This window comes from Cydia fagiglandana, chromosome 4 (assembly GCF_963556715.1).
Source record: "Cydia fagiglandana chromosome 4, ilCydFagi1.1, whole genome shotgun sequence".
Lineage (NCBI taxonomy): Eukaryota > Metazoa > Arthropoda > Insecta > Lepidoptera > Tortricidae > Cydia > Cydia fagiglandana.
In genome coordinates, this window is record NC_085935.1 from 7,407,687 (window position 1) to 7,432,293 (window position 24,607).

Genomic DNA, 24,607 nt, shown 5'->3' on the forward strand with positions numbered 1-24,607 from the left:
TCGATTTTTAAGACTTATGAAATGCAGAAAGGCATACTAAAACTTCATTATTAGTATCATCTCAGGTTTATGGTATATGATAACATCAATCCTTCCTAACTTTAGGCCCATTCAGGGAATCTTCTATCCTTCAGAATGACACATTTATTCACCTAACAGTTGCTAATTTCTTGAGATTATACAATGGTAATTGGATGCCTTCTTTTAGGAATCTTTCCATTCAGATATTTCATCAAAATCCATGTCTTCAATGTCATTCCCAGGCTCCTTTTTGATAGCTTTAATTTCTTTCTTAATTTGTACTTTATTTTCACCTTTCTTGTCTCCTTGAAGCTTCTGGCTCTCCTCAAAGTACTGATTAGGGTGATTGATACCCAGTCCTAAGTCGACATTATGCACAGCATCAAAGTATTTACTGCAGGCTATCTGGAAATGACCCTTTTTGACCATATCTACAACATTGTTTACAGCTTGGGGGTCCAAAGCATATCCTTGTAGTCTATTTTTCAAGCCACTTGGATCACAGTGCTTGAAAGGACAGCCATGGCAGTCACCAGGTCCGACATTATTGCTTATTATCTTCATGCAGCTGAATGGTGAATAATTCCTCTTGCTACCTTCTTTACCATAATTATACCTGACATTGTAAGCATATTGCTTCTCAAATTTGTCCAATTCCATTATTTTTGTGAACTCTTCCCTCCAGAATCTTAGTGAGTCCTCTAATGTAACTCCAATGCCTTTCAGGAAGAGTCCGTATTGGAGTCTTCCTCCGTGTTTGAGATGGTGAACTGATCGCAGCTGCTCATGTAATTGCCTCATACAGAGTGGGAATGATTTCACAGACAGGGAGTCAAGGCTTTCAATAGGTATAACGGCCTTAGTATCACTGTAGTCAGTACCTGTGTAGGTCTGATGCAATCCTTTCAGCAACCCTACAAGCCTTTCATCATTTTCAACCTCTGTGAGATGTTGTGAAGCAATGGCTAGACTTTGCTTCAAGTGTGTCCGATACTGAGCTGACAGAACTGATATGAAATCCTTATGTGGAATAAAAGCATATCCACCACTCAGGTAAGCTTTCCTAGATCTGACAAGGTCCAACACTTCATAGAATTTGACTTTGTAGTATTTTAAATTGTCAATGTTTTGATGTGGAGTAGATTCTCTCAGAAAATGAATGATGCTTTCTTTTTCTTCATCTGAGATGTTGGTGTAGCATAGATTGTTTAGTTTGAAAAATTGATCTACTGTTTCACCTCTCATGATCATAAATCTCATTCGGAATAGTTCCATCTCTCTCGCGATGAACCACCGTCGTAACTCCTCGGTACGACAGTATGCTAGACGTAATATAAAATGAGCAATATGATCTTTACGTCTCGCTTGCAAATCAGCTTCAGTAGTACCACAAGCGGTCTTTTCACATAGCTTCATGTAGTATTTGATGCCCTGCGTTCTTAATTCATTCAGCACGTAATCCGTCCATTCTTCAGAGTAAATTCGAAGTCCTTTTAAAGTAGTGGCAGTTGCTAAACTTCGGAGAAGTGTTAGTCTCTCCAAAGCCAAGGTTTCAAACTCTTGAAGTGAAATGTTTTCGGTTGGAGGCAGTTTATACATTTGCAGATCGTGCGGATAAGTTTCGACAAGACTGCCGGTAATGGGTGCTCTTGTAGACTTCCTTTTGATTTGGAGATCCATGACGGTTTGTCATTTAATTAAATCCAGGCGGCGAAAAACACACGATTTAGTTTTATAGTGAAAATTTTAGAATGAATTTCGATTGCTAATGCGAGTAATGCGGTTTGCAACAATTTCGCGGTAATTTTTGACACTGACATATTTGACGTTTTTGACAGCAACAGGCGCGTTTAGATATCTGGAAACACATGGAAATTACTACCTGTGGAAGTTGATTGTGCAAAAACTTGTTCATCCTATTTCGTCTTTACGGGTATGACTAGAGTAAAAATGTGTGCTATTTTGTATGAGCCGTAGGAATCAACATAATACATAAAAAAAGATAATGACATTTACAAGTACATTTTTCAGTCCATGCGAATAAATTAAATAACTATGGTTTCTGAACGTAATCTAGGGTTGCAAGTTAATAAAATACACACTTTAAATCAAAGATTTTGTAAAGTTAGACCAAACCATGTGCCTGGGTTAATATATCTTGAAAATGGTTAAAATCAATAACTGGCGAGGTAATAGTTAAATTCGCCACGGGCGAGAATAATCTACAAAAGTTAGAAAAGTATGGTATGCTTGAAACGGAATATAAAACGTGTCACGCACGCTCCCTCCTCGACCCCTACCTCTCGCCCCTCTGTCCGTTCTGTCAAGTCCGTAAACTCGGCAAAATCGAATTTTCCGTAGTATTATTTTTCAATTGATTTGTATGAAAGAAATATGCAATAATGCATAACCCTAATTGGTAATTCTAATGGTGACGTGTACAAAAGTCGTTTTCAGAAGTTGTTGCTGATATTAAGTGTATTATGGTGTCTAACGAAATGCAGTCGTCACTAGATGATTTAGTCCAATATACACAGCTATTTAAGCCTGTAGCGACTGTTCTGCAAGGGACAGTGCTGCCCTTTCTCATATTATATCCGGTGATATTTTATTCATGGATTGTGGTGTACGGTTTCGAGGATAACGTGGAGGCTGGGTTCGTGGTCGTCGCGGTCGTGGCCACGATTCAAATCCTCGTTTGTTTATGTTGCTATTGGAGTGTTCACATTCAATGTTTCCTGTCGTGTTCTAAGGTAAGAGATTGTTACCTTGTTTTCTTCTAGTGTTTCTATTTATTCTGGTAACCAAAACCTAGTCCATAATAATTGCCACAGAATAAACAATATTACAAGGTACAGAAGACTCACTCTCTAACAAAACCCGTCTGTTACGCTCAGGACAGATATGGCTGCTAGGTGGCGACAGCGCGGCGCGCGGCTTACGGCTAGCCACCAAAATTGGTGTAGAACTGATGTACTTTTAGGTAGCTGTAACAAAGCGAAAATAAACGAAATCGCGGAGTGAGCCAAGCTTGCTTGTACAATCTGTTTCTAATTTGAAGTATAGAAACATATGCTTAAAAAATGTTGTGTATCTTAATTTTGTTATAAGTATGGATTTTTTACTATTTTTATTTTATTTACAGGTAAAAGACCCCATACAAGCGGAGATTGTCAAAGTGGTTCCTACTCCGAATAATGGATTTTCTGAAATCGTCAAGTTACATCATACTAAGGTAAGTTTCTCATCATACTAAAGACCGAGAAAGGTGGAAAGATATGGAGGAGGCCTATACCCAACAGGGGTCCTTAATATCGTAAAATACCTAAGCAACAATATTAACAGGAAACTTTCTAATGAAATACTATTTATGGAAAAATAAAGGCTTAAATAAAAAATAAAATAAAATAAGGTAAGTTTCAGAGGTTAAATGTAGTAATCATTATCAAAAGGTCTGAGGCAATTGTTTCGTCTAAATGGTGATAATAGATAAGTAACCCTTTATGAGTTTACTCATTTAATTAATAAAGCAATGCTATCAGTTTTATTGTTTCAAATAAATATTGTAAAAGAAAGCTTGCATTTATAATAATATAATCTTCAATGTAAAGAAATTATTGGTAGGTATTATAAAAGTCAGTAAACTATAAATGGAGACTAAATGTGACATAATTTAAATAAAAATGTTGTCTTATCAGATTTTTACTAATTAGAATAAAAACCGTTAAAGAATACAAACAGGAAACTTTTTTTTTTATTAGCCTGTAGTAGTGTTGCCTGCTGGGCAAAGGCCTCCCCTCTTTCCCGGGGAAACGGGAAACATGATAATAATTTATTATCACAATGGATCAGTTTGTAGTACTTTTACCTTTAGGAAAAATACTAGCAACAATGTTCTAAATACAATTATAGCACGTGAGCTTTGTTTTATAATATTTTTTACAGGACATATGGTCCTAATTTCGCACACTAGTGCGTAAAATAACACATTTTGTGTGTATGTCAAAAGTTTAAAGGGCCATATGAACTGTAAAACGTACAATACACATGCGAATAGGTAATTCGCAACTCGTGTTGATTTAAAACACTCCCTTCGCCACTCGTTTCGAATTTCCTCTTTTTCGCACTTGTATCGTAAATAACTATTAAATTTCAGTCCACAAAGAAAGGCAGTCTCAACCCTGATGTATGGTTCATGTTCCAAAAGAGTAAATATGTTTACGACTGGGATAAGAAGACCTTTAGCACGGTGGAGTTCCCAATTAATAAAACACACGACCACTACTTGGAATCCAAAGGGTATGCAGATGATGAGGCTATTGAAACGGCTGAAAAGGAATTTGGGAAGAATGAGATGATTATGGTAAAGTATTTTTTTTTTAATTTAGAACACAAAACAGTCATAATAAACATGTTACATATTATGTTGTACACAATGTAGAAAACTGAGAGATAATACAAATAGACCTGGAGGTTCATTAAACACAATACCTAAAGGTAAAGGTAAAAGTATTGTTTAGATTTCATATTTTGGCCTTTGAAGGATTGTTCAGAGCAGGGATTACAAAAGCATGGGATTATCCAGAGATTATTAACTCAAACACTGAGTCTGAGGTTGTAGGTTTAATTATGATACAGGCACTCATGGTTTACTTTACTTATGTAATGAAATAATTTTCTATGGCGTCTAGGGAAAAAATGTGATACAAAAATATCCTGGGCTTGCAAACTTTTTGACATCTGAAGCAGTTCCATTTGATATCTCTGCTTGTTTTGTTTCGTAGTATTTCAAATAATGCCTAATGTTGTACGTTTTTGTTTTAGGTGGTACCAGAATTCATGGAACTATTTAAAGAAAGGGCAACCGCACCATTCTTTGTGTTCCAAGTGTTCTGTGTAGCTCTGTGGTGCCTTGACAAGTACTGGTACTATTCCATATTCACCCTCGTCATGTTGGTCATGTTTGAGTGCACCCTGGTCCAACAACAGCTTAGGAATATGTCAGAAATCAGAAAAATGGGCAACAAGCCATACAACATTAATGTTTATAGAAACAGGAGATGGCGACAGATGTTAAGTGACCAGTTGGTGCCTGGAGACATTGTCTCTATCACACGCTCCATCAACGAAAACCTTGTACCATGTGATATAGTACTGTTAAGAGGTTCCTGTATAGTAGATGAATCTATGTTAACTGGCGAGAGTGTCCCACAAATGAAGGAGCCTCTAGAAAATGAAAAGAACACACAACAGCACTTAGAGCCAGAGGGAGATGGAAAATTACATATGCTGTTCGGTGGTACTAAAATTGTACAACATTCGTCACCGAGTAAAACATCAGGTCTGAAAGCACCTGACAATGGATGCATTGGTTATGTCATTCGGACAGGATTTAACACCTCACAGGGTAAACTTTTAAGGACCATTTTGTTCGGAGTCAAAAGAGTCACTGCCAATAATCTAGAAACCTTTGGGTTTATTTTGTTTTTGTTAATATTCGCGATCGCAGCCGCTGCATATGTTTGGGTGAAGGGCTGTGAGGATCCTACAAGAAATCGTTATAAGTTATTTTTGGAGTGCACTTTAATATTAACATCTGTTGTTCCACCAGAACTGCCTATAGAGTTGTCTTTAGCCGTGAACACATCTTTGCTCTCCCTATCGAAACTAGCAGTATTTTGTACAGAACCATTTAGAATACCGTTTGCTGGTAAAGTTGAGATTTGCTGTTTTGACAAAACCGGCACATTGACCAGCGACAACTTAGTTGTAGAAGGCGTAGCTGGCATCGGCGAGCATAAAGACGCCACAGTCATTCCACTCTCTGAAGCTCCTATGGAAACAATACAAGTGTTGGCGTCTTGCCACTCACTCGTTCAACTGGACGACGGAATAGTCGGAGATCCATTAGAAAAGGCCACTTTGAAGGCTGCCGAATGGAACTTAACTAAAGGGGACGCTATAGTGCCAAAGAAGGGAAAATCGCCCGGTCTGAAGATCGTCCACAGAAACCATTTCGCAAGTGCCCTTAAAAGGATGTCAGTGATCGCCGGTTACCAGGTGACCGAGCGAGGGTTCATAGAGACTCACTATATCAGCAGCGTCAAGGGCGCGCCAGAAACGATCAAGTCTATGCTGAAGGAGGTTCCTAGTCATTACGACCACGTTTATTTGACGTTGTCGCGCAGGGGCGCCAGGGTCTTAGCATTAGGTTATAGGAATTTAGGAAAGTTAAGCTCTCAAGAAATCCGTGATTTATCAAGGGAAGATATAGAGTCCGATTTGACGTTCGTCGGCTTCGTAATCATTTCGTGTCCACTGAAAGCGGACTCGAAAAAGGCTATAGCGGAGATAGTTCACGCATCGCATTCCGTAGTTATGATAACTGGTGACAATCCTTTAACGGCATGTCATGTGGCTAAAGAATTGAATTTTACGCAAAAGGAAGTTCTCATTTTAACTCAAACTAAAGAAGAATGGGGATGGAAATCTATAGATGAAGAAGTCTTTTTACCAGTACAGCCGTTTAAGAAGAGCAAGCAGTTGACTTCTAAGTTCGATCTGTGTGTTACCGGCGAGGGTCTGAGCCATCTGAATGAGAGTTATTACAAGTTTATGATAGAGCTGATGCCTCACATAAAGGTGTTCGCGCGGTTCGCGCCGAAGCAGAAGGAGTTTGTTGTGGTGACGTTGAAGGCCCTCGGGTACTCCACCCTCATGTGCGGTGATGGTACTAACGATGTGGGAGCGCTGAAACATGCTGATGTAAGTACCAAAATTCTTGTTCTATATATAAAAATGTCTAGTATGAAAATGTATCATGGTTTTGTTTAGTATTTAAATCTAATTGCTTTATTGAAACGCAAGGTACAAGGATTAGTGTCCGACCGAAACTAGATTTTATGCCTAAATCGAAGGTTCGGTTGACTTAGGTTCGGCCGACCCGAACGCGAAACTTTTATAGACGTGTTAAAATCGTTGAAAAAAATGTCGGTAGCATTTCTTTCTAGACATATAATTATGAACAATGAAACATCTATAATTCGTGCAAGGGGTATAAAAAACTAATATTTTTTGCCCGAAACCGAACATTCGGCCGAAATGTGATTTTTATGCCGAAATCGAAACTTCGGTGGGATATTAACAAGGATCAGTTATATTTCTCTTGGATGATATTATATTATATACTTAAGTCAAGAGTTACGTCATCAACTATAGCTACATAATATTGCATAACATTTAATTCAGGTGGGCGTAGCGATCCTCGCAAACGCGCCCGAGCGGCTGCGCTCTTGCCCCTTGCCGGCGCCGGAGCCCGAGCCGCCGCTGCGGCGCCCGCGCGACCCGCGCGACCCCCGCGCCGAGGCCGCGGCCCGCCTGCGCCGCGCGATGAAGAAGTTGGAGGAAGAGGATCAACCGCAGTTGGTCAGATTAGGGGACGCCAGCGTCGCTGCGCCGTTCACTAGTCGGCTCTCTAGTATTTTATGCAGTAAGTATTATGATTGTGTTGTTATTGGTACCGACTTGAAGCTTCCGTGAGATCGCCACGAGACCGGTGCCCTGTTTATCAAAAGCTTGTAACTTGTAATTCAAGTGGAAGTCCCTTTTTGACAGCTTTTGTTAGAAAGGGAGTTCCACTTGTATTACAAGTTACAAGATAAACAGGGCACAGGCCTTGCGATGAAAAATTTGGACAAAGTCACGATCGCAGTTGACCTTTCGGGAATACTGTGCGCTAGTATTAAGATTGAGTTGCCGTTTTTGGCAAATAAGGAACTTGCCGTTGAGATATGTGCAATTAAAGAATTCATGTAGGTACTATCCTATTATCATCTTTCTATCTTCCACAAAAGGTCCAATATCTACATAATTAATGACTAGTAGAGTGTTTTACAACCAGAATTATCACGACTTTGAAAATCCTAGTAGAAAAATACCCCAGTATGTGTGACTATAGTCACCAGCTTAAAGTTTTCTTAATCCATAACTTTCTTTACAGTTTGCCACATTATCAAGCAAGGGCGATGCACTCTGGTCACCACTCTGCAAATGTTCAAGATCCTAGCCCTCAACGCCCTTATACTGGCCTACAGTCAATCGGTGTTGTATCTCGACGGGATCAAGTTCAGCGACACACAGGCGACCCTGCAAAGCTTGCTGTTGGCTTCGTGCTTCTTATTCATATCGCGGTCTAAGGTGAGACAGTTGTCCTCTTCTTTATTTGCCATGACCTAACGGACGTCGGCGACCACCTTTGCCATATATCTCCTGCTCTCAGCCATTCTTGCCAGACAGATGTCTTAGGTTTATTATATTCTTATCAACTCGCCTGGTTGTTATCACGCAAAGCTACATAACCACTACCCCAACTTTAGGTTAAAAATAGAAAATCTCGTTCGATTCTATCTACTTATTTATTTGTTCAGGGATCGGCCAACTAAAAAGAAAAACACCTGCTACAACTATATTCATCTGCTTATGAAAATTGCTTAAATAAGGGTTTGATTGGTCTAAATAACCCGTTTGATCCTTTTTTGGGAGACTAGTAGTAGAGCGCAAATGGTACTTCAAAAGTGCCGCAGTCGCTTCGCAAGCCCCGCTTTTCCCACCTCTGAGACAGTTTGCTGAATGATATGTACCTAAAGCTTTCATCTTTTTTCTGAGATACCTATTAGAAAAATATATATCTTGAATATATCACACGGTAAGCCAAATAGATACCAATTCAAGAAAGTATAGAGTACTCGACGTAATTTTTTTATTACTTCTGATAAAACTATGACGCGGATGTTTGGCGTGACAACATTAATCGTCAGGTGACAAGCAAAAGTCACTAATTACCACCACAAGTTCATAGCCATAGTGAACCATATTAGTACTAAAAGAAGGTCGATTTTTGTTTAATTTTTTTTTAGTAATCTGTTTTTTTTTTTGTCCCCTGATGATTTGACCTTTTGGTGAAATGTCTGGTATGATTTTATGATTTCCAGCATTAAACATGTGCATTTATCTTTCAGCCTCTAAAGCAGCTGTCGAAACAACGCCCGCTGCCGAACATCTTCAACGTGTACACGATAATGACCGTGCTCACACAGTTCGCGGTGCACTTCCTCTGTCTCGTTTGCTTAGTCCGTGAGGCCACGGAGCGGTCGCCTGGCAGGTAATATAAAACAAAGAATTACAATATGTTAGAAGCTAGAAGCACGCAAACAATTATGAAATTGCTGCTCGGTCCTTTTAGAGTCGTACGGCCTTTTAATTCATAATAACATTTCATTTATCTCCAAAATTATGTTGTTAGATAATCAGCGTTACCAACACTGGGTGCTAAGAGAGGAAACATGAATTTTACTACAAAACTAGATGTATAGACGCAGTCATTAATTGCTTTTATAGGATTAATTATTTCTTCTAGTGGCCGTATACAGGTATAATCAGAATAACATCGTGCATTTCGCTCGTATTTGTCTGTACATGAATTAGAATACAGACGCACGATAACTAAATAACATGATTCAAATATCAGCACGTATTTTTGCAGAAGGGAACGAACCCACTAACAATTTTTTTTTTAATTTGAACCATATCTCCATTTTAATGGAGATTTTACGTGGGTTGGTTCCTGTTTGCAAAATTACGTCCCATTCTGACGTCACAAATTGGTCTGCTCGTCTCCAAACTGTCCGATTTTACCTCGTCGCCAAATGAATATGTTTCCACCTATAGAGACACGAAGCCGAAGTTAGACATGGACTTGGCGGAGGACGAGGAGCGTGAATTCGCGCCTGATCTGCTCAACAGCACCGTCTACATCATATCCATGGCGCTGCAGATATCCACCTTCGCGATCAACTATAGGGTGAGTCCCATTATTGATTGAGAAAAAGCACTTTATACATGGTGGCTAAAAAATTACTGCATTCCCGTTGCCAGGGAGGTCTTGTGATTATACTTAGCAACTTTTACAATGAGAACTAACCCAGAAATCACGAAAAAAATGTACCCTCCCGTAGAAAATGGACCAGCCAAGCCGAACTGTATATTTAGCAAAAAACAAATTTTCGTTCACAAAAAATCGGCGTGAATTTTTTTTTTTTATTTTTTTTTAACAAAAGTACATACACAATTACAATTATATGGTTTCGCCAAACTGCTTGACAGTTTGTTGGCGAAATACAGCACTCTTTACTTATAAAACTATAACTTATATGACTTATATCTATGTATTAACTAAGGTCTAATTTGGGTATTCGCAATGTTTTTTATACACTTTGTATTTTAACTTAACCTATTTTCTTTGAGAAAGGATTTCATTAACCATAATTTAACTTTATTTTTAAACGTATTTACACTTTTACACTCATCTTCAGATGTTAATTTATTGAAAATGCGAGGTATAAGGTACTTTCTCGTCCTTTGCCCGTAGTAATTACTCGACATCGGTTCTAAGTACTTTTTACGAGGTTTTAATCTAAGATTGCGATTGTAAGTTTTAGTTAACTTAAATACAGGACATCTGTACTGATCTATAGCTAATAAGTATTTAAACTTGGCATGAACAGGTAATATATTGCATTGTTTAAAAAGTATATGATAGTTTCCGTTACATTCTTGTTTCGTTTTTTTATTCACAATCGTTTTAATCAATCTCAGCACCTCTAGCACAACTGGCCGCGACAGGCGTGAGAAGTGACAGATCGGCGCGACTTGGCGGCTTGTCGCGTGTTGGCAGCACAACTTACGCGCGAGAGCCGCGACAAACTCGCGATCAGGTGTCACTGTCAGAAAATGACAACGATCGCGACTTTGAACTAAAATCCGTAGCACAACTGCCTATTTTGAGACAAAATATTCTCTCGTCTTTATGTTAATCCGCGAGTCGAAGTCTACGCGACTTTATAACGCGACTGGCTCTCGCGGGTGGTTTGCTTGTACTTTTTTAACTAAACTCATGATAATTATAACTTAAAAACAAGTTTCATATATTATGTACTAATATAATTTGTATAATTACTTATTGCCCTAAGGAATAAGAAAGTATGGAACAATCACTAAATGCGCTTTACGCACTCTTATATCGATTATGCACGGTGATACCTACAAGTACCACAACGCACCCATCATGTTTACAACTTTAATTTCAAACAGCTTGTAGGTACTCAATTAAGAGCGCTCTTACAAGAAAAGTCGAAATAATGCAAAATTGATGATACTAGTCGACGAAATTCAGGACTTAGTGCTCATTATTAGAAACAATGAGTACTTGTTCCAGTAAAAGCGTCTTCTTATCTTTTTAAATATCGTTGTAAATATTAAAAAAAGGACTTATTAAATTAGTAATGAATTTTTTTCTGATGGTCGTTTCCGAAAAACCCCGTGAAGCACTGAACGGCAAGCTCTTATTTGGAAATGTTGAGAAGTTTACTCTGCTAAACCTGGCTATTTTGTATTACTAATACCCTGTACTTTAGGCATATCAAACGATATTTTTCCTACATACCTTTGAGAAAGAGAAAATCAAAGTAAAACGAACTCAATTTTCTCTCCGAAACAAGTGTCAATTTCTACGAAAATCTACTTAATATCGAAGTCATTTTCATACTCAAGCAATCTGCAACGTTTGCTTATACTGTTGGTATACATTAGTGTTTATGAAATTCTACTATAATTTTTTGGCAATTTCTTGAAAACTACTCTATATTACCGATGACGCGCGCTCGCCAGCTCAGTGCCGCGGCAGAGCTTGTACAGGCAGGACGTGTGTCGGTCGGCTCCGCACATTTTCAACGGCGACGACGAGGTTTTTTATCATTGTGTGCGGCGGGCGCCGTGTAAAACGCTATACTGTGTGCGTGTAAACCGCAACGAGAGACTTTGATCCTAGCACTGTTTTTATAGTATTATAATTTATAATGTTCCAGTTTAATAAACTACCGGACAGGATTAAAGATATTTGAAACGACCTGACATTCTATATGTATTTATTTGACTCAAGATAGTACTCAGGGTCTGATGATGGAGCCGGAAGGTGGTCACCGGTACCAATCAACCATGCAACTAAACCACTTTGTGTTTAGGCTCGTTTTATTCATCTCAACAAGATCTTTGACACAAGATAGTACTCAGGGTCTGATGATGGAGCCGGAAGGTGGTCACTGGTACCAATCAACCATGCAACTAAACCACTTCGTGTTTGGGCACGTTTGATTCGGCTCAACAAGATCTTTGACTTAAGATAGTACTCAGGGTCTGATGATGGAGCCGGAAGTTGGTCACCAGTACCAGTCAACCATGCAACTAAACCACTTCGTGTTTAGGCTCGTTTTATTCGTCTCAACAAGATCTTTGACACAAGATAGTACTCAGGGTCTGATGATGGAGCCGGAAGGTGGTCACCGGTACCAATCAACCATGCAACTAAACCACTTCGTGTTTGGGCTCGTTTGATTCGTCTTAACAAGATCTTTGACACAAGATAGTACTCAGGGTCTGATGATGGAGCCGGAAGGTGGTCACCGGTTCCAATCAACCATGCAACTAAACCACTTCGTGTTTGGGCTCGTTTGATTCGTCTCAACAAGATCTTTGACACAAGATAGTACTCAGGGTCTGATGATGGAGCCGGAAGGTGGTCACCGGTACCAATCAACCATGCAACTAAACCACTTCGTGTTTGGGCTCGTTTGATTCGTCTCAACAAGATCTTTGACACAAGATAGTACTCAGGGTCTGATGATGGAGCCGGAAGGTGGTCACCGGTACCAATCAACCATGCAACTAAACCACTTCGTGTTTAGGCTCGTTTTATTCGTCTTAACAAGATCTTTGACACAAAATAGTACTCAGGGTCTGATGATGGAGCCGGAAGGTGGTCACCGGTACCAATAAACCATGCAACTAAACCACTTCGTGTTTGGGCTTGTTTGATTCGGCTCAACAAGATCTTTGACTTAAGATAGTACTCAGGGTCTGATGATGGAGCCGGAAGGTGGTTACCAGTACCAATCAACCATGCAACTAAACCACTTCGTGTTTAGGCTCGTTTTATTCGTCTCAACAAGATCTTTGACACAAGATAGTACTCAGGGTCTGATGATGGAGCCGGAAGGTGGTCACCGGTACCAATCAACCGTGCAACGAAACCACTTCGTGTTTAGGCTCGTTTTATTCGTCTCAACAAGATCTTTGACACAAGATAGTACTCAGGGTCTGATGATGGAGCCGGAAGGTGGTCACCGGTTCCAATCAACCATGCAACTAAACCACTTCGTGTTTGGGCTCGTTTGATTCGTCTTAACAAGATCTTTGACACAAGATAGTACTCAGGGTCTGATGATGGAGCCGGAAGGTGGTCACCGGTACCAATCAACCATGCAACTAAACCACTTCGTGTTTGGGCTCGTTTGATTCGTCTCAACAAGATCTTTGACACAAGATAGTACTCAGGGTCTGATGATGGAGCCGGAAGGTGGTCACCGGTTCCAATCAACCATGCAACTAAACCACTTCGTGTTTAGGCTCGTTTTATTCGTCTTAACAAGATCTTTGACACAAAATAGTACTCAGGGTCTGATGATGGAGCCGGAAGGTGGTCACCGGTACCAATAAACCATGCAACTAAACCACTTCGTGTTTGGGCTTGTTTGATTCGGCTCAACAAGATCTTTGACTTAAGATAGTACTCAGGGTCTGATGATGGAGCCGGAAGGTGGTCACCAGTACCAATCAACCATGCAACTAAACCACTTCGTGTTTAGGCTCGTTTTATTCGTCTCAACAAGATCTTTGACACAAGATAGTACTCAGGGTCTGATGATGGAGCCGGAAGGTGGTCACCGGTACCAATCAACCGTGCAACGAAACCACTTCGTGTTTAGGCTCGTTTTATTCGTCTCAACAAGATCTTTGACACAAGATAGTACTCAGGGTCTGATGATGGAGCCGGAAGGTGGTCACCGGTACCAATCAACCATGCAACTAAACCACTTCGTGTTTGGGCTCGTTTGATTAGTCTCAACAAGATCTTTGACACTGAAGATACACAAGGTTTGATTATGGAGCTGAAAGGTGGCCACGGGTACCAGTCTATCATGTAACTGAACCACTTCGTGTTTAGGCACGTTTTATTCATCTCGACAAGATCTTTGACACAAGATAGTACTCAGGATCTGATGATGGAGCTCGAAGGTGGCGACGGGTACCTGTCTATCATGCAGTGTTGGCATCAATCTGAACTAAATCAATCCGGATTGATCAATCGAATTGACGCGTCAATCCGAATTGATCAATCCGAATTGATCAATTCGAATTGATTTAATTCTGATTGACGCGTCAATCCGATTGAATCAATTGGAATTAACGCATCAATCCTCAATTCGGATTAAATCAATTCTCAATCTAGATTAACCTAGGGTCCCTTTCCCTTCCCTAAGATTAGTTTTCAAAGGTGTCCTTTTTAAGCACTTACTTACTGGACTTAAAGTCGATATCTGAGGTTCCCAGAGGTTCGAAAACATGTTCCTGATGTCAGTATTGACTGATGTCCCTTTTAGGGACATTTTTCGAAATTGGCCAATTACGTTCATATTCGTAATCGATGTCGACCATAGGTCCCGAAAAATGTTTCGCGCGTCAGTATTGAAGGATGTCCCTTCCATTTCGGGACATTTTTTTAAATTGATCGTTGGCACTTTAAAACGATATCTGAGATTTCCAAAGGTTCCGTAACATGTTTCCGACGGCAATACAGACGGAGTTTCCTTTTTTTTCTGGACATTTATGGGACATTTCTTCCAATTAACCGATTGCGTTCAAAATCGATATCTGAGGCGCCCAAAGGTTTCTGACGGCAATACCGAGAAATGACCTTTTTTCAGCAGGGTGGTGTAATGCAGGTAGTAAAGTAAGTACGCGGCTAAAGTGTAGAATCTAAATATTGCCGTTGAAACCATATTTTGCACCTCAGATATCGATTTTGAATGCAATCAGTCACTTTCAAAGAATTTCACTAAAATGTCCCAAAACAGGATACCTTTCAATATTGCAGTTGAAAAAATGTTTAGAAACGTCTGTTTACCTCAGATATCGATTTTAAACGCAATCGGGTAATTTCTAGAAATGTCTCAAAAAAGGACATCTCTCAATATTTCCCTCGGAAACAAGTTTCGAAACCTTTGGGCACCTCAGATATCGATTTTGAACGCTATCGGTTAATTTTAAGGAAAGTCCCGAAAATGTTCCAAAAAGGACATCCTTCATATAGCCGTCGGAAACATGTTTCGGAACCTTTGGTAAACTCAGACACCGCTTTTGAACGCATTTGGTCAGTTTCACAAAAATGGCCTAAATAAAAAGGACATTAGGTAGGTACATACAAAGTAATCGTCAATCCGAATTGACGATTGAGGATTGACCGATCAATTTGAATTAACGATTAGTAATCGTCAATCTTCAATCAGTAGATTTAGAATTAGTTTCGTCAATCGTCAATTCGAATTGATCGGTCAATTCTCAATCGTCAATTCGAATTGATTTTTTGCCAACACTGCTATCATGTAACTGAACCACTTCATGTTTGGGCTCGTTTGATTCGTCTCAACAAAACCTTGGACACAAGTTAGTACTCAGGGTCTGATGATGGAGCTGGACTGTGGCCACGGGTACCAGTCTACCATGTAACTGAACCACTTCGTGTTTGGGCTCGTTTGATTCATCGCAACAAGATCTTTGACACAAGATACTACTCAGGGTCTGATGATGGAGCTCGAAGGTGGCGACGGGTATCAGTCTATCACATAACTGAACCACTTCGTGTTTGGGCTTCGTGTTTGGTTTATCACCTAGTGTCGAACATCTTGTTGAGACGAATCAAACGAGCCTAAACACGAAGTGGTTTAGTTGCATGGTTGATTGGTACCGGTGACCACCTTCCAGCTCCATCATCAGACTCTGAGTATCACCTAGTGTCAAAGATCTTGTTGAGACTAATCAAACGAGCCTAAACATGAAGTGGTTTAGTTGCATGGTTGATTGGTACCGGTGACCACCTTCCGGCTCCATCATCAGACTCTGAGTATCACCTAGTGTCAAAGATCTTGTTGAGACTAGTCAAACGAGCTTAAACATGAAGTGGTTTAGTTGCATGGTTGATTGGTACCGGTAACCAACTTCCAGCTCCATCATCAGACTCTGAGTATCACCTAGTGTCAAAGATCTTGTTGAGATAAATAAAACGAGCCTAAACACGATGTGGTTTAGTTGTATGGTTGATTGGTAATGGTGACCACCTTCCAGCTCCATCATCAGACCCTGAGTACTGTCTTGTGTCAAAGATCTTGTTGAGACGAATTAAACGAGCCCAAACACGAAATTGTTTAGTTACATGATAGACTGGTACCCGTGGCCACCTTCCAGCTCCATCATCAGACCCTGTGTATCTTCAGTGTCAAAGATCTTGTTGAGACGAATCAAACGAGCCCAAACACGAAGTGGTTTAGTTACATGATAGACTGGTACCCGTGGCCACCTTCCAGCTCCATCATCAGACCCTGTGTATCTTCAGTTTCTTGTAACTTGTTTCTTGTAAATAAGCGAGTACCTATAATTTCTTTCGAGTAATATACGTTCATAAGTACGAGTATGGGGCTATTCATAAATTACGTCGTTTCAAATGGGAGGAGGGGGGGGGGGGGTCTGGACATCGGATGATGGTAGCATGACGTAGGAGGAAACAGAGTCATCCGAAGCATGATTTTTAGATGATTTGAGGGATGGGGGGGGGTCAAAAATAGATGACGTAATTTATGAACAGCCCCTATGTACATTTGCACTGCATTTAGTATTTTCGTACTTACCAAATAACAGTTTTAGGACTTTATAAGTTAAGTACAGTTAGTGTTGTTATGGTTGATTTCAATATGCTTCGCGATGGATCAAGAATGTTTAATCCATAATTGTAGTGCGAGTGTGGTAGAAGGGATCGGAATACTGAGCTCGCACGGCCTGCCGCAGCGCGTAAAATACCTAAACTCGCTCAACCCCGAAATGTAATAGCACTCTTAAGTAAATAGGTACATATGTATGTAGGATTTTTAAATTTCAATTTAGGTTCGTAAGTTTGTAAAAGTAATCCTAAGACTTCCTTACACAAAACTTTCATCAACCTAACAACGGAGCCCGCTTGCTTGTACATAAACGAAGCCGATGAGGTGGGTAGGTACAAATGTTCAAAACTATCCAACTTATTAAGTAAGCCATAGTCTTTGAAGTAATATTTAGGATCACGGTTAGATGTCTAATTTCAACAATCTCTTACTATTTAGGTACATACCATTTGGAACACAGACTTAAATATGTTTGGAACCTTCCTCGACTTCAACAAAACATACCTACATGTGGCCTGTGCCCGCTGCATCATACTGTAACAGAATGATGTAATACGTGGCTATAACAGGATCATGTCCGGCTCAAAATCATGCTTTGTATGAAATATTATCAGTCATCACTCACTAAACTATTCCATCCCCTGCCAACACCATACCGTGACGAGACTGGACCGAGCCGACCAACAATATTTTGAAGGAGTCGTTACGCTCATGTCATAGTCTGCGTAACATAGGTACGGTTATCATATGGTCTACCATATTGAAACTCCTCAAGATCATACCCGTGTTCTAGATGTTTCACTTCATATTTGACAGGGCCTGATACGATCATGCTATGATACGTTGCTGTCAGCATTAGGTATGAAGTGGGCCTTGGGGAGCTAATTAATCATGGCTACTAGGAGTTCTAGGGACCTACCTACTTTATTTTTGTTTCTTTTCAGGTAAAAATACAGGAGAGGAAAAAAAACAATATTTAAATTAATAGTATATTGCTTTGCCTTATATATTCTTGCAATATTCGACTTCTTATTATTAAACCTAATATATATTAACATCTAGAACCACTATAGAGAAATTGTAAGAATTTTCTTTATTACCCTTGAAAAGTATTTTCTCTCTTCCTTTTTCTTCGACATGCGGCGTAGGACAATTAAATATCACCCTGGAAAGAAAATTGGTTTATAAACAAGACAATAAAATATGGTCATGACTTCATCGAGGACTATGAAATAAGCTTCTCATATCAATTTGTCAAATCATAAACAGTTAGGTACACAGTACACACACATGCCATCCATTATTGGCAGAAGAAAAACTATATGAAACTTATTTGAGAGTTACTGTGGAAGCTTAGATACTTTAGATAGGTATGCCATAACCATTGGGGTTATTATTAATAGTTCACTTCGTCGGTGGTGTTCTTAAAGCTAAAGCGCTTCTCACATCTTAGTTAATTTAGAAAAGGGGACAGCTCCGCGTTTGAAACCTACAAGCTTGCCTAGTGTATTTCTTTTCCTGAATCTCCACTTCGGGTCCCGTTGGCACGTTCCTGTTAATAATATTTTCCTTTGGGTGCTGGGATATCAATCGTGTCTAGGATAATGCTGAACTTATTCTGAAAAAAAAAACACTATTTACAACAGGAATATGAGAACAAACCCAATAATAGCAATTCCATTATTATAGTTACTTACAAAAATATTTTATTTAAAAGGTTTATTAAACAGAAATTTTTAAACAATATATATTTTAAGGAATATTATCAATATTAATTATATAAGGCTCTATTACTTACATTTTTTCATATTTTTTTCCGTAATTAAATGTTGACAAAATTTGAAAGTTCCTTGACTTTGACAGGAAAAACTTAACCATCGACAAAAAACTAGATTTTTTACCACCAAAGAACGAATGATTTAGCGCATCCCTGGTTTCCGATTCAGTGTTGCCACTTGCAAATATCGATTTGTTTAGACTTTGATTTCGCCGGGTAACACTGACGAGTCGCGCCGCGACTTTGAGTTCTCTACGCGGCTGTTGCAGTCGCGGGTACAAGTTAAGGTGACATTCCATTTCCAACTGCAGCTGCAATACTGTTCATTTTACTATGGAAATTGACAATGACAGCGACGCGTTTTCATAGTAAAATGAACAGTATTGCAGCTGCAGTTGGAAATTGAATGTCACTCTTATGCTACGGAAATCGACAGATTTGACAGCCGCGGGAATAGCGACTCGAGTCGCGGTCTAAGTCGCGGATGCAAGATGTGCTAGAGGTGCAGTTGTAAATCGTAAATCCTATTGAGATATGTTTTAAAAGTACGGCCGTATGCAATAAGACCGTAGCTGAGTATTGAGTCTGCTAATGCATGATATAATATGTGTAGTATAGGTCTACTTAATACACGCTTTAGGTTTTTGAGTTTACATAGTATAGCTCTGAGCTTATTACATACGCCGTCGATATGACACTTCCAGTTAAAATTATGGTCTATCGTAAGTCCTAGATACTTAATTATAACTGTTTACAAATTCCAGAGGGTTACAGTTACATAATGCTAGCCCATTGTGTAAACATTCGTAGGTGTGTCCTATAATTTTAATACTTTCTTCTGGAATTTTAATTTTTGGAGAGTTTATAAGCATGCACTTCGTTTTGGTCACATTAAGTATGATGCCATTGTCGTGGGCCCATTTTAATATATTATTTATGTCGGATTGCATTTTCTGTTCTATAGCAGCTACGTCCCTGTCGGCGCACACCAGGCACGTATCGTCCGCGTACATATACGTGGAACAGTGTTCCACCACGTTACTAATACTGTTTACGTGCATGGTGTACCCGACCGGGCCGTACACAGAGCCAGTTGGTACCCCGTAAACAATATTTGCCTCCTCTCCTGTGTCCCCATTGATCATTGTACGTAATGTTCTGTTTTCCAGGTAGCTACGGAACCACTGATTCATTGGACCACGGATCCCACACTCTTGCATTGCATTGAGTAGCATTTCGTGGTCCAAAGTATCAAAAGCTTTTTTGAAGTCTAGAAACAGTACTACCACAAACAATCGACTATTTAATTTATCATTAATTTCATCAGCGAACTGCACCAGAGCGGACGATGTACTTTTACCCTTTCTAAAACCGTGCTGAGTAGGGGATATTATGCTATGTTTGTCTAGAAATGAATGAATCCTCTTAATAATTACTTTTTCAACTATTTTATTTACAACCGATAATATAGCTATAGGGCGGTAGTTGGAATACTCCATGTGGCTCCCTTGTTTGTATATAGGTCGAATAATGGCTTTTTTTAGCATCTGGGTACACACCCTGTTTAATGTCTCTATCTCTCTATAATCTCACATTCGACCGTTTATGAATATTAATACTGTTGATATTTATGCTAAAACTGAGTGCCAATGATTTTTATAAACCGAATAATTTAAGATTTCACAAATACGAGTATACGTCACGAAAAATGCATCGTATTTTTATCTACTGTGTGGAGTGTTTCGCACCAATCGATTATGTTCTCGTTTTTAAAAGGGAAACTTTTAGTAAAATTTGAACTCTATTTCTGTTAACTATACTTCGTTTTTTTTAGCATTAGAAATTAGGTAAACAATCTTGATGTGTCTTTTAATTGAAAAACACGTTTTAAAAATAAGTCACGGCAAATATGTAACAATTATGAATCTAATACGATCATTTATATTCTTCTTCTTTCATAATAGTTTTTTATTTTTAAAAAGCGTTTTTCAATTAAAAGACATGTCAAGATCGCTTACCTTCTTGCAAGTTCTTTCTAATGCTAAAAAAACGAACTATAGACTTACGGCTTGCACCAAACCGTCTGTCACCGTTAAAGCGTTCGCTAAATTTTATTGTGTAGGGAACCTTCATAGTTCACTGCTGAGTGACGTTGATCAGCGGTTGGCAAAACTGGCTCTTAGTATTTTATGCAGAATGATTTGCTTATTGCATGGTATATGATAACTAAAATTGAACTCTATCACACTAACCTGTGAACCTGTGTGTGTGTGTGTGTGTGCGTGCGTGCGTGCGTGCGTGCGTGCGTGCGTGCGTGCGTGCGTGCGTGCGTGCGTGCGTCGCCTTTGTACTTCTTGCTAATTGTATGTTATTTTTAATATGTCTTTTTGTACAATAAAGAGTTTACTACTACTACCTACTAACCTACGGTTGATGTTCGCACAGGGCGAGCCGTTCATGGAAGGCCTACGAGACAACAAGCCGCTACTGTACAGCATCGTGGTGTCCGGCGGCGCCGTGCTAGCACTGGCCGCGGGAATACTGCCAGATCTTTCCAGTATGTTCGAGATCGTCTACTTCCCGCCAGATGTAAGTGATATTCAACTCTATTACCGTGGGTTACAGTTGATATTCGCATAAGGTGATTGTTAATAGAAGACTTACGAGACAACAAGCAGGATAGTCTACTTCCAGCCTGATGTACGAGTAAGTTATATTGAACTCTATTTCTAACAGCTGGAGTGTATAAATTGGCCTACAGGGGTCGGCAAACCGCAACCGCATACGTCTCTTTGGACCTGCACTGGCGGCTCTTTAACAATTATAATATTTTTCAAACTGTAAGGGTACGATAATAGATGTCAATCGGGTTGGCAACTGTCAAAGGTTTGCATAGATGGCGTCATCATAGCTTGTCCCTTTTTCTATGCGGTTTGGCTTAAAGGGCTGGCATCCAGGGTATTAAAAAAACAAAAATTTGAAACAATTCTAGGGATTGACAGGGCAAGCTATGATGGCGCCATCTGCTAATAACTTCCACCGGCCAACCCAATATTGCGACATTAACCCCAATACAATATTGCGACATTTGGCATTTTTAGGTTATAAATTGTATGGATATGACATCTATCATGTAATACTGCAATCTCAGACCAGTCAAATTACCTTTTGTGGCTTTGTGACATTTCTAAAACTGTTGATTTCTATTATTGCACTTCTCTTCAAAATTATGCTGACTTAGACCAGACTGATGCTATTTGCCGTTTGAATTTGGACGCGTTTACGAATTGAAGGATCATAATATATATTTTAACAATTTCTACTATAAGTAGGTAAAAACAATAATACTTTTACATCTTATGTCGTTGCAATAACGTGTACAAATGTAGGTGTCTAACATCTGCGCTGGATATACCTAGTCTTCTTCCTCGCGTTATCCCGGCATTTTGCCACGGCTCACAGAGCCTGGGGTCCGCTTGACAACTAATCCCATGATTTGACGTAGGCACTAGTTTTTACGAAAGCGACTGCCATCTGACCTTCCAACCCAGAGGGGAAACTAGGTCTTATTGGGATTAATCCGGTTTCCTCACGATGTTTTCCTTCACCGAAAAGCGACTGGTAAATATCAAATGATATTTCGTACATAAGTTCCGAAAAACTCATTGGTACGAGCCGGGGTTTGAACCCTCGACCTCCAGATTGCAAGTCGCACGCTCTTACTGGTAGGCCACCAGCGCTTCCTTCCTGGATATACCTAGTAATTATGTTAATGTTAACATATTTGTTCCAGTACCGGCTCATCTTAGTCCAAGTCCTAATAGCGGACATGGTGTTCGCGTACCTAGTCGACCGCGCCTGCCTGTGGCTGTTCGGCGAAGGCCGCTCGCTCGCGACCTAGCGTCCGGTCTCAAGCTGTTTTGTAAGCTCGCGTATTGTATTAAGGTTAATTTTAAACGTATCGGAATGAGAATCGACTACTGGAAAATGATTGGTGGCAGGGATTGTGCATATACGGACTGTTTTTCAACCCTAAGTCAAATTTTCCGAGGTTATATATATGCTGAATAACTTATATGTACAGTCGCCATCAGATATATCGGAGCGGCCAAGGCGCTCACAAATATCTGAACACGCCTCTATTGTCAAGGCGTTAGAGTGCGTGTTCAGATATTGTGAACACCTTGGCCGCTGCGATATATCTGATGGCGACTGTTCCATATTACCAACCCTGAAACCGCGAAATTTAGCCAAGTTTTTTTTTCGTAATTTCAAGATTTGTCCCAAGTAAATGTTGCTCAGGACATTTTCAACTCATAAAACATAGAGAAGTGTTAAAAAACACCCTCTATGGGCCTGCGTCTTAGTGCCCAAAAGGTTTCGAATCACTTTTATATCATTTTACCAATTATACCATTGCAACAGAAAATCAATGTTCGAGAGGTTGTGGTGAGGAGGTGCCTTTCCAGCCTGTTGTGACTCTCGTCTTCAGTTAGTATGTTACAATAACCTGCAGAAAAAAGTTCGATTTTATCATTTTAACTAAAATCAGCTCGTACAAGAGTAGTTAATTTTCTCTCCGACACGGTTATTGTTTATATATAAATTCGTATCGGTCTCCGTGAGGGTTGATCTCGTATCGAGACTCGATATGACGCTCAAATATATTATTGCATTTACCTGTAAGTATGCCGAGTGGGGCTCGCACTACTAGTCGCTATTTTGAATCACACAAAAAAGTTCATTACTACCTACCAAAAAGAATAGATAGTATAGAGGGGTCCTGTCATAGAAAGTTTTGCAGTCATAGTCAATTTACTGCCATCGATCAACACACGACTAAAACTCAAGATGAAAACGTATAGAAATATAAAAAAAATGTATATATATGGATAAATGATTTTATTATTTTTATATCATTTTGTACCATGTTCATTCACTGATATCTATTTGTTAAAATTGTTAAATATGAAACGGTGTCGTCACGCCATCTAGCCGAGTATAGGCTAAAGGTGTGTGCGGCATCTATTCGAGAATGCCTTTTTCTTCATTTCCGAGGCACGTTTTTTCCTAAGACTTTATTCGTCTTATACGAAGTTACATATGTCTTTGATTACTACTAATGGCGTTATTCATAAACGCGTTACTGGCCAGAATTAACTATTAATCGTTTGTCTGTATCTGTCATTTTGACTGATGTATTTGTAAGAAAGGGATAAAATATAATTTAACTAAATCAGGTACCTAAAGTTATATGAATAAGGGGGTAAGTTGATACAAAGTTACGTTTTTTTTTAACCCTTTGACCACGTGCGACACGTCATCATGAACCTTGTCGTGCACGAATGTTAATATTAGGCTGTTGCCACGCGCGTCATTTAACATCTTTGGTGGTCAAATGGTTCAAATATTGTGATTATAGCCTACTTCCTTAGTATGAACCTTTTAAAACGATCGAATATTGTTGTGTCCTAAGTAATATTATGAATATTATGATTTATGTAGGTATATATTTCTTAATGCCACTTGCACCATCCCACTAACCCGGGGTTAACCGGTTACACCGTTAACCCAGTGTAACCATAGTAACACCGGGTTTTAACCGGTTAATCCGGGTTAATTAATGGTGCAAGTGACAGTAGCCCTTAGTGACTTTTGGTTGTCAAAATATACTTAAAGTATTAATTAATTACTTCATTACTCTTGCATTTATGCAAATATATTGATGTTACTTATTGTGGCGATACGGTCTAGCGACTATTAGTGTCGAGTCCCAGTTAATGAATGTGTCAGTGGTATTCTATTTATGTACTAAATGTGTAGTAAATTATTAAAGCATTGTCTATTTTGGGCCCGAGGCATGTAAGAAAATAAAGTTTTCTGACAAACACTTAATTTTATTTAAATCCTGATCATGCTGCTGAGT

General features: G+C 39.4%; 3 protein-coding genes across 3 annotated transcripts in view; 2 read left to right on the forward strand and 1 right to left on the reverse strand.

Moving 5' to 3' along the window:
* LOC134663571 (inosine triphosphate pyrophosphatase) overlaps positions 1-24,607 on the forward strand; it is a 210,386-nt gene that overhangs the window by 66,255 nt on the left and 119,524 nt on the right. The window lies entirely within an intron of this gene.
* On the reverse strand, positions 176-1,773 carry LOC134663559 (DNA primase large subunit). Its single transcript, XM_063519955.1, has one exon. The coding sequence runs from the start codon at positions 1,699-1,701 to the stop codon at positions 205-207; it is 1,497 nt and encodes a 498-aa protein (XP_063376025.1). The 5' UTR covers positions 1,702-1,773; the 3' UTR covers positions 176-204.
* LOC134663563 (endoplasmic reticulum transmembrane helix translocase) lies at positions 2,320-24,571 on the forward strand. The gene is made up of 10 exons (XM_063519966.1): positions 2,320-2,774; positions 3,167-3,256; positions 4,178-4,384; positions 4,846-6,786; positions 7,270-7,510; positions 8,021-8,217; positions 9,039-9,181; positions 9,748-9,880; positions 21,127-21,270; positions 22,475-24,571. Exons 1-10 carry the CDS (start codon positions 2,505-2,507, stop codon positions 22,580-22,582), a joined length of 3,474 nt encoding a protein of 1,157 aa, XP_063376036.1. The 5' UTR covers positions 2,320-2,504; the 3' UTR covers positions 22,583-24,571.

Coding starts and splice junctions, on each gene's coding strand:
- LOC134663559 (XM_063519955.1), bottom strand. CDS start 1,701: ATGGATCTCCAAATCAAAAGGAAGTCTACAAGAGCACCCATTACCGGC.
- LOC134663563 (XM_063519966.1), top strand. CDS start 2,505: ATGGTGTCTAACGAAATGCAGTCGTCACTAGATGATTTAGTCCAATAT. Junction 3,257..4,177: donor TCAAGTTACATCATACTAAG/GTAAGTTTCTCA, acceptor ATTAAATTTCAG/TCCACAAAGAAAGGCAGTCT. Junction 4,385..4,845: donor GGAAGAATGAGATGATTATG/GTAAAGTATTTT, acceptor TTTTTGTTTTAG/GTGGTACCAGAATTCATGGA.